Source organism: Brassica oleracea, chromosome C8, assembly GCF_000695525.1.
Source record: "Brassica oleracea var. oleracea cultivar TO1000 chromosome C8, BOL, whole genome shotgun sequence".
NCBI lineage: Eukaryota > Viridiplantae > Streptophyta > Magnoliopsida > Brassicales > Brassicaceae > Brassica > Brassica oleracea.
In genome coordinates this window covers 37,144,008-37,155,415 of record NC_027755.1, presented here as the reverse complement: position 1 = coordinate 37,155,415, position 11,408 = coordinate 37,144,008, and the positions used below count along the sequence as shown (strand labels likewise).

Genomic DNA, 11,408 nt, shown 5'->3' with positions numbered 1-11,408 from the left:
CCTAAACCCTTAGGTAAACCCTAAACCCTTGGAAAAGCACTAAACATTTGGATAAAATCTAAATTATAAATCTTAAACACTAAACTCAAAATCTTAAAAATAAATATTTTTTTTTAAATAATATTTTTTAGAACTATTGTTATTTTTATTTATTTAATTTTTTATTTTTATTTTAAAAGCATAATATAATTTGGCAAGTTATTTTGTTTCTTTAATTAAAAGATACTAGATCTAAAATGACAACTTTCTATTGGTTGGTGAACCTAAAGGTTCACCTAGGGGGTGAACCCAAGAAAAAGTCTAAAAAAAATTAGTGGATGCAATAAAGAGAGTTTTCTTTCTTAGCTAATATTTTCTACCATTTTACATTACAAAATAAACAAAAATTGAAAAAAATAGGAGGTGCATATGCACCCAGTGTGCTGGCTGTGGCTTCGCCCCTGCCTTCAACTGTAAGCACTCCTACTCTTACTCTTCTGTATTCTTACTTGTTTTATGATGTGTGAAGTGAAGATAGATAATCTCTAGATTGTCCATAATTTAGTGAAATTAGACAGAGTATTTGCTTGTTATGGTTGTTAATGACATTGAGAAACCAATCTACTAGATACTTGCTAGGCGCAGAAGTAATTAAGCTCCTTCCTTTTTAGTTTTATGTTTTGTGTATGGATGATCTTAGATTATGCAATTTGTAAGTGTATAGATGCGTTTTGATTATTTCTTTGAGTTGGTATGATTCGATTGTCTTCTGTTGTAGATTGACACTCGAAGAACCATGAAGAGATGTTTTTGTTTTTCTTCTCATGATTATATTGCTGATAAATCTCAGGAAGCTGTGGGAGTTTCTTGTATAACAAAGAGGGTATGTGCGGATGAATCTTGTTCATTCATATGAGTTCTCAAGAAGATGATGTGCTCTGTTCAGCATGTACCGAACTGCTCTTGCGACCCGTGGTTCTCCATTCCATGTCTGACTTTGCTACTTCCTTTCTTTTGTTTTGTTTTTTTTTTTGTGTTTTGTCCACAAATTCTTTGGTGTAAAGATCCATACTTTCTGTGTTTTGGCCACAAATTCTTCGCCAGCAACAACTACTTCAATTCCAAAGAAGAGTACATAGTACTACATTACCATAGTTTTCACTTTTGATTATGTAACACAAATTCTAGTTGCTAATTTCAAGTTTATTTAGTTAATTTTTTTTTTTTAAGAACTCTTAATTAAGAAATTTGCATTGGAGCACATAAATCTTGGGGTCTCTTAATGTTGTCTCTTAACACACATTTATTACTTAAAAGTATTAAAAAAAAAAATAAGAGATCCTAAATAGGTCTTTGGGATAATCATGCTCTTATTTTGCTTCATTCCACAGGTAAACGATGCATGTTCATGCATGCACACCCAGTCACATACCATATAAATACATTTATTTCATTCTGTTTTTATTTGTGACGAGAGTCGAGTCAATGACTGTGAGTAAAGTTATCTTCATTACATTGGAGAAGTCTGTGAGAAATAGTCATTCTGAAAATAAATGTATCCATAAAGTAGATTATGGACGTAAAGTAATTAAATATCTCGTATAATAACTATTTCATTTAACACATTCCTGACGGAATACGGTGTTTATACGTTTTGGTTGGTATTTGTCTTTATCAAATTATTAAAAACTCCAATGTATTTATTGAGCCAGCAACATTTTTTCGAAACACTAGATCACAGCAATATCTAAACCAAATAAGCAGTTCTTTTTGATTAATTAGATACTGACTTCTCATAAATTAAATACCAAGTTGTCAACTATTGATCCAAAAAATATTTTTTCTATTCAATATGATATATAATTAAATTTGAATGATATTAACATATATATAATATATTTTAATATTAATATTTATTAAATAATGCTTTCTACTCTTATGTTTTTCTGATCATTTGTATATGTTATAGCAAAACTTTAAATTATTGATAACAAAATTTTCATTGTAGGATTAATAGTTTAAGTAATTTATAATATTTTAAAAAATTAAGTTGTCAATAATTTTTTCAAAAGTATTTATCAAAAAAAAATTGTTCAAAGTAAATTTCAAAATTAAAATATGTATATATTTTTATATGGCATATAATTTAATTTAAAATGTTATATATATTTATATATTTTTAATCTTAATACTTATTAAATGAGACTTTCAACTTATATGATTTTGTAATCATTTGTATCATGTCATAACAAAATTTTTAAACCACGGATCACAAAATTTGTATGTTAGACTTTTAACAGTTTTAGTAATTTATACTCGTTTTTAAAATTTCAAAATATAACATATACAGAAAAAATCAAAATTTTATTATATGGTTAATATGGTTGTTTAATTTATTTTAATAGTTTAAAATTAAACAAATATAATATATAATACACTTATTTTATCAAATTTTTATTATTCAAAATCATTAATTGTCATATATATTTTAGCCATATTAGGCAATTTTGTAATTTTATTTAAAGAAATAATGAAACACATTAATAATGTATTTATAGTTTATAAAAATCTTATTATATATTTTTATGGACCAACCTATTTTTCTAATGATTCTAAAAATCATTCTAATGATGACATGTGGTTAAAAAAAATGTTGTAATGCTCCTCAATTAATATATACGGGATCCGCTTTATAAATGTCTTGAAAGTTATCAGTTAGTTTGACCTAGTACTGTCTCAAAAAGGGAATGCTTGTTTAAGGGAATGATTATCAAATAAATTACTCAAAGATTAAGGATGCTAATAGAGCTGGACCCGCCCGACCGGGCGGGTATTTTTTTGTTTACGTAATGTAACAAAAAGTTTTATACACCATTATATAATCTATAAAAATTATAATAAAATGGCGACAAAAATACATCACATAATACATATATTGTTGTTACATAATTCCACTAATAGTAAAAATAAAATGATTTATACAACTGTAGATGTAAATATCACGCGAATATTTGTTTTTATTTGACCGATATCATTTTTATTTACCTGATATCGAGTTGGCTAGTGGTAAAGGAAATGCTAGTAGCCTTCCATTAGTCGGGTTTGATACACGTTGAAAAAAATATTTACAACATTTGGGTTCCCACTAAATAAGAAAACCACTTTTTCATTTTTTAGAAATATACTTTTGTTTACTATAAATAATATAATATTTATTTATTTTTTCACGTATTATGTATTTTTATTATGATATTATGCATAATAATTAAAATATATATTTTTAGTTTATGTGTGTGTTTTCCATAAACTAAAATATATATGCGAAAATAATATTTGAGATGTTTTGATAGGTTTTTGTCCATAAATAATAACTATACCAACCCGTTATATAAGTAGTCTTAATTTTTAATTTCTTAATCCAATATATAAATATTCGTCATCTATTCTCGACACTAAAATATTATATTATCTACTTTATTAAAATGAGTAATTTGTTAGAATGAGTAATTGCTTTTCTTGTATTTATATTATTATCAAATGAATTTTGTTTTAACTTATTGACTTTAACATTTTATTATATGTAAGATTTTTATTTTATATGAACTTTTTTTTCTTTTTTTTAGAACATTGTTATCTTGCCTAAATGTTTTTCTTTACATACAAAACTTGAAGAATATTGTTTTGAAACTTTCTCTATTACAATTTTCTCATAAGAAAAATCTTAGGTGTTTTTAATTTTCTTAATACTAATACTTAAATGTACATGTTATTACCAAATCTAATATTTCAAATCCTTACTAAAGAAAAATAATTTAAGGTAAAATTCAATTGAACATATGTAATATCATACATAATTTAAAAATAATTTTCTAATAGCATTTTAGTTACATATATCTAAAACAATATCGTCAATTAAATAGATTAGTCAAATTGGTTATTTGAAAAGTTTAATTAGGTACAAATTTAGAATTATCAAGTAAAATGGATCTTTTTAAATATGTTCTCATTATTAAGTTTTTATTTCCAAAAACGGCATATCCTTTAAAAATTTTAAATATTGTTAATTGATTTCATTAACAATAAAATTTTGAAAAATGTAATAAACATTATTTAATACAGGATAATACCCACAAATTTATGGAAATAAGTTTTCTACTTTACATATTAAGGTTTATAGTATTAATGTGCATTAAGTGTAATATTTATCATGAATTTGTTGTGGGATAGATTTAGGTAAAAAATTAATTTAGATTTAAGTTTATTAATTACTTCAATGGCATTGTATTGTAATTAAGTTGTAATTCTTAGGGTTATTTCTTATTTGTACTTCTATTTTAATAAAGTATATATAATTCATCTGCTGCCTTTGTCAAACTCGGATGCTACTTGGCCGTTGTCTAAGTTCAAATAACTTAGCAATAGCAAACATAGGCATCCAGCTATGTCAATGGTGGCTCAGCTTTAAGCCTCAAACACTGCTATATAGATCAGGGACACTCGTTTTATTATTACAACAGGTTTCTTTCGCATCATATGTGAAAGTTCACTAGTTACATATTTATGTTTCTAAAGATGGAAACTTAGAATAACTTTCTTGTTAGCCACATTCGAGCAAAATCCCTATTATCAATTTTGTTTCCACATCAAAGGCATTATTCACCTTTTTCATACACAATACTCAGGCATAATGTCGAGAAGCATTCAGAATTTAGTTGACATGACGACTCTTTTTTATATATCTCTGACATTAGCTTACAAAGCAATTGTGGCCCATCTAAAATTTAGGATTATCTAGCCCCAAGCACGACACGTTGCTTTCTTCTGTGTGTGTTCTACTGAAAAAGTCCCTCGGCTTATATTTACTACTGATCGTTATCCGCGCCTTTTTGCATTTTAATCTCTTTTTGCCTCTTTCTTACTAATCTAGCATTCAGTTTTTCAATGCATTTTATCTTCACTCCCTTCTCTTGTCTTTTTTACATTTGTTTTCACGTTCTGTCGTTTGATTTGCCTTAGTTTTGGTTTGTGTAATAACTTAACCCTGCTCATTCTTCTTTCATTCTGTACTGATTGATATTTTTATCTCGCTTAGCTCTGTGTTGTCACTAATTTGCTCGAATCATTTTTCATCATCTGCTTCGTATTCTTTTCGTATTCTTTAACTATTGTCTCCAATTTCTTTAAATCCTAAAAATCCTACGTGTTCTTTTGTTTATTAAATCACATATTAAATATTGTTGAAACTGTTTATTTATTATAATAAATCCTTACGTTTATAACTAAGATGATATGGATAAAACACTGATTATAATTTAGTTGAAATTAAAGTCTAAAGTAGAAGTTATTAAACTTGCAATCCTTGTTTTTGTCATCCAAGATAGCTTTAGTCAAATCAATTATATTGATTTAGAAAACCCAAAAGCTATTTCAATCCCAAACAACCAAAAAACAGGCGCATTTGTTATTGACGCTGCGATGGGTTTCTTTTACTATAAACATAATTGCTTGTCACAACTGTTAATAAACCCAAATGTGTTTACAAAAGCTACTCATATAAGAGCTTCATACTCATTTATCTTTCTCTAGTCATCTCCTATGTTAGTAGCTATCATGATACAATCATCATACAAAGAATATATCTCTTGGTTCCATATAGAAGATGCAAAATGACTATTTTCTGCAGACTCCATGATCACTGAGTATTATAAATATCAAAATCTGTCTATGGTCTATTTATATGTTGAGGAAAGGCCTCGAAATGTAGCTTCCAAATAATGATTTCCAGGTCAACACATTGCATGTTAACTTCTACAATGGGATCAGCGGATCTGCAGATACCGCTACATGTCGAGTCGAACGCAGCTACACATACCGAGAAGTTAGATGGAGAATGAGGTATGAATGCAAAGTAGACAAAACAGTTAAAATTTTACTGATTATGAGAAATATAAGAAATTAATTCCCTTGAAATGGCGTATAACTATCCAATAGCGTGACAGAAGTACTTATTCCTGTTCTCACCAAACTTCCAATTCTAAATGTAAATATAAATGTATTAGAGTTATTGCCAGCGCTCTGTTGCGATATTTGTTAGCTAAAATAATCCATCCAACATAATAAGAAAAAAAAACCAACAAAATTGTAAAGCTAACCATCAGCTGAGATGCTTTTGCTTTCCTCAAGCTTAGTGATTTCACTGTCAAAAGCAACAAACTCAGCAGTCATATACATCCGAGGCATTTATTTACAAACGGTTCATAGCACAGAAAAACATATTATTATGTTACGGATGATAAGTTTGATGCATAAATACAGTTTAGAATTGTTTTTTTAACTGAACATTTGTGCCTACCGAATTACCTTACAACACCCACTGCATTGTGATTTTGGCATGTTAAAGCTGAGAATCAACATTGGAGCTTGCGTTAGCATTTGGAACATGAAATATAGCACCATCAATTTCCAGTGTTAATTCCATTGACAATAGCTGTGCAAAAGAACTCTGCTAGTAAGGTAATCGTGATTAGTAATTCTTTACATCTTAGTGCCGTGCAACTTCAAAACGATAGACACTTACAATCGACGGCTCTCAAAGATGGACCGCAAACCATCTAATGATATGCTTACCTCGTCGTATAAGTAATCCATGTCACTTCAAAACTGTTTATTTATTATAATAAATCCCTTCACCTCTTCCTCGTCATTAGGATGTTATGCAATATACCCTGTGTAAGGTTCAAATTTATGTCTTTAGAATTATCAGAGAAAGAAATATAAAGTACCCTCTAAATCTTCTGGAGCATCGACATTTTCTTTATTCAATGATCTTCATTCAACCTAACAACCATCAAAATAAAAAGAATGTGAGGCACATAATCTTCAAAATCCAAGTTTAATGGATGAAAAAAAAAACTCAGGAAGACAGAAAATGTCAACCACTTCTTCTTCTTTTACTTCTTGGCTTCCGTAAATGAACTGTCAAAGCCAACATTATTTGCAGGAAAAAAGATTAAACAAAGCAACTGATGAAAAGAAACAAATATGTTTCACAACACATAAACTCTTCTTGAACAATCAGACAATGGATAGTATGTCTCCCGTGTGACTCAGCTGAGTCCTCGATGGCATCCTGAACGACAAATGTCTTCTTCTTCTTGGTTAGATCAAAGGGTGCAAGCTAAGGATGACCAAAGAAAATTAAAATCACACAATCATGATTTATCAGGCAAAATAAAAGAACTGATGATGAATTTATTAAAGATGGGGAGATGTAGAGACTAAAGAAGAAAAACTGATTCATGGAACTCAAATAGCCAATCTGTGTTTCTTAGAAGAGTCATAAACCGATGATTAAAAATTGAAAGCCCTAAACTTCCATTGAAGAGAACGCTTACAAACCAAAGAGGTCTATTGGGCCTTTTTTTTAACGAAGCTCATTTCAAAACGTGAGTTATAAAGTATTTATTAAATCATTAGATAAAAAAAGTTAAGTGTGGGTCCCACAGAGAAAACCGAAGAAGCAAAGGTTTCCGACCTTCATAAATATATATTAGTTTCGGCCATCAATGTACAAAGTATCATTTAGTTTAGTGGTATAAATGTTGGTGTTTATAACTCAATAACCCGAGTTCGAGCCACAGACTCTTTTTCACACTTTTTAAAAGTGGGACCCACTTACCTGCTGACGTGGCGCTTCAAGAATGAAGCAACTGCCTCGTTATATTATAGATTTATGAGTCTTCAATCTGTTGTTATCTGTCAAAGGGGTTTTAACTTCTCCACTGTTGTAACCTTGCCGGTGGTTCATACACCCATATATTAAAATGATATATAGAAGCTCGTAGTAGTATAAAACTATAAATTATTACTCTATTTTAGTGAGTATTCATACAATAGTTGATATACTTGTTATAAGAAATAAAGCAACACGTGTGCAATAAATTGTTACTCAGTTAGTAGGGGTTATTGGTTGTTGTATTTTAATGGATTTGAAAATCCGAACTAAATCTAGTGTTATTGGTTCTATGATTTTCAAATATGTATTAAAATCATGTGTTATTGGTTTAATGATTCATAAATTCTGTATCAAATAAAGTGTTATTCAATCGTACGGATTTACTAATATATTTGATTTTATAATGGATTTGTTTGGATTTGTTTGGATTTTTTAGTTAAAAATACAAATACTCAAATCCGAAGGAAAACCTCCGGATTTGCATATTTTCCTTGGATTTATAAATACTATATGGATTTCTAAATCAATCAAAATATATTAACCAATAACACCTCCTCCTGAGTATTTTAGTGGGTGTAATTTATATATTTTATACTTTATGCGAACTCGTTAACTCTTACTTAAATTTCCCAATCATCATACGAAATAAAGCAACAAATGTGCAGTAAAATTTGCCAACTCAACCTACCTTCTAACCAATTGTTGATTGACACGTCAATGAAATCTCGCTGATTTATGGATATCAAAAATGAAAAGTATACATCTCAATTTTCCGGCAAATAGCCCAACATCACACAATACCCAAAAAAATAGAAAATGTCACATACCGTGCAATTCTGATCCATGTAATAAAAATGTAAGGATGCTTTCTAAACTCTGTTTTTATTGCTCCAGTTGTTTATACGAGGTTTGATTTGACTTTTTTACTTCTGGTATTATTTTATTTTCAACGACTTTTCTAAATATTTTTCGATACATGAATATAAATTCCGATAGCAAAACACTACGAATTACATAAAACATCCAAAAAGCATTTATATACTTTTCTGTTACAAAAGAAACACCTGTTGTTTCTACTCTTTCTTCTTGTCGGGTGTCCTCGGAGGTACAACCTGCATGTACAATTAAAAAACGACATACTATGGTGTCGCAATATTATTTTTCGTCTATACTTTATTAACAGATTTTCGAAAATACAAAAAAATATGCAAGCTTACTCACTAGACCAAACCTTTAAGAGTTGAATGTTCCTACTTAATTTGTTTGATACAAAGTTGAATTCAAGATTTCAGATTCCAAGTAAGTTTACCGTCGAATTTCATAAATGCATGAACTCTTACGTTTTCTTGGTAAAGGTTATAACCCGAAACGTGCAATTTAGTAATTGAGTTTGTTAAACCAAACGGTACGTGAAACGTATCGGAACCTACGTTTCTTTGGTTTTCTCTTTTTGTTTTTTTTCATTACTTTTATTTCTGCAGTTTCAGTCTCGGTTCGGCTATATCGAAAATTCAGTTTCTCGATCACAGCTAAGACAGATGTTGACAACACTAGAAGAATCTCAATACTCTAAGAAATAAAATAAATAAAAAACTTGTATATATATTTACATAATCTGAGGAAAAACATAGATTGCTGTTGGATTTTTATCAGAGCTACTCAGTAGTTCCAAGTATCAGCTCATCGCTTGAGAACAACGACGCGACGAGCTCCTGCATCTCCCCGGGCTCGTTGTAACCCGACTGGAGCGTTTCCACCACGCGCTCGAAAACGATGACGTGGCAGGGGATGTGGAGGACTCCTTTCTGAGCGTAGCCGTACTCCTGAGCGGATCTGTTGAGCAGTCCCACGAAGACCGGATGGTTCAGGAGCTCAGCGCTCACCACGAACCTCTCCATCTCTTCGCCGACGTATACGGGTACGTGACCGGCGGGGACGGTGTGGACTCGTCTCGCCTGACAAATCGACCACGGCGGTTGCATGTGGGGACGATGATGACCGCGGCGGATGCGTAAGGAGGAGGAGGAGGTGGATCGGCGGATGGAGAATTCTGAGGCTAAGTCGGCGACGCGAGAGAGGCGGCGGATTAGATGTTTCATTTTTATTGTTTTCTCCGACGGTTTGAAGAGCGATAAAGTTCAAAACCAGAGAGAGAGAGAGAGAGAGTGAAAGAAAACTAGAAAAGAGAGATTATATATAGAGAGAAAAGACATGGAAAGATGATGACGAAAGCATCATGGTGAGAGTACGTAGGCAGTACTTGCCAGGTACAACCCATGAAATTTAACTTGCAGATATAATGCTCCCTCATTTTCAAAAATATACATATTCTCGGAAAAAAATGGTTTCAAAATGATATTTCTTCAGTTTTTAAATAAGTGTCATTTTGACATTTTTTACCCAGATTAAGAAAATGCTGAAATATATGTAAGTTATCATTAATTATACCTCCCAGACCAATAATATTTGAAATAAATAAAATTATTTATAAAATCAATGCAGTTTACAATTAATTTTCATCTGAAAGTAAGTGTAATTTGCATTGGACTTGCAAAGTGAAACTTTTTGTGTAACAAGAAAAAAAAAATTAAAATGACACTTATTATGAAACAGAGAGAATACATTTTTTGTATTTTCAATGCATTTTTATCAATAATAACTAATTGTAAAGTTCAAGAAAATTAATTGCATTTTCTAAATTTTTATTAGTTTAAAATTGTAGGAAATAGATAATCACGTAAAGTTATGTATTTAATATTGAAATTTAATATGTTTTATTAATTTGTGTGAAAAAACTAAAACATGTATCAATTTGAAATGGAAGAAGTACTATTAATATTATGTTTTGTTTACTGATAGTATTAATTCATTTACATTTTAAAGCTTCACACATACTCTTAATCAAAGATAAGCCGGATAGTTATGTTTTAGGGATAATAGTTCTAAGGTTAAGCCTTTAGAACTATTAGAACTATAATTTGTAGCATTAGTATTTTATTAATTTTGTTATAAATTTAGAATATCTTCTTTTGATAAACACTACCTCAAAATCAAATCATATAAATAGAAAGATTGGTAAAACTGAAACTATATAAACATTACAAGAAAACATAATCTTAACGAGGGCGGTTTTCCTCGTTATTTCGTCGTAAAAGAGGCTTTACGACGAATTAGCGAGGAAACGTGTTTGCTCGTTACACGTCCGTCGTAACACATATTTCCTCGCTAATTCGTCGTAACTTAGCGAGGAATATATTTCGTCGTAAAGACGAAGTAGAACGATTCGTCGTAAAGACGTCGCTACAATTCCTCGTAAGGACGTCGCTACAATTCCTCGTAAATAACTCGAAAACAGTTTCTCGTAATCTACACGTAAATGCACTAGAAGAAGTAGACCCAGAGACTCTCTGAGTGTACTGAGTCTAGGGGACAGTATCGTAAATGATTCCTCGTAAAATACTCGTAAACTGTTTCTCGTCATTTTCTCGTAAGATTTCCACGTAAAGAGGTCGTACTTTAGCTACGAATTTACTTCGTTTTTATTATTTTACAGAATTTTAAAATATAATAAAAAAATAATTAAAATTATTTAATTTAATAATAAATTAAAATTCAAAATAAAAATAAATTCATATGAAAATATTTTATAAATAAATAAGTTTTGAATTTATATAATACAACAACAAAAAAAAAA

The 11,408-nt window shown here is 30.0% G+C and overlaps 1 protein-coding gene across 1 annotated transcript; it reads right to left on the bottom strand.

The window, feature by feature from the left end:
- Positions 1-9,296: 9,296 nt before the first annotated feature.
- LOC106310720 (auxin-responsive protein SAUR41-like) lies at positions 9,297-10,024 on the bottom strand. Its single transcript, XM_013747942.1, has one exon. The coding sequence runs from the start codon at positions 9,811-9,813 to the stop codon at positions 9,370-9,372; it is 444 nt and encodes a 147-aa protein (XP_013603396.1). The 5' UTR covers positions 9,814-10,024; the 3' UTR covers positions 9,297-9,369.
- Between the last annotated feature and the right edge of the window lie 1,384 nt (positions 10,025-11,408).

Bases quoted from the DNA above. Each gene is read 5' to 3' on its own strand.
- LOC106310720 (XM_013747942.1), bottom strand. From the start codon at position 9,813: ATGAAACATCTAATCCGCCGCCTCTCTCGCGTCGCCGACTTAGCCTCA.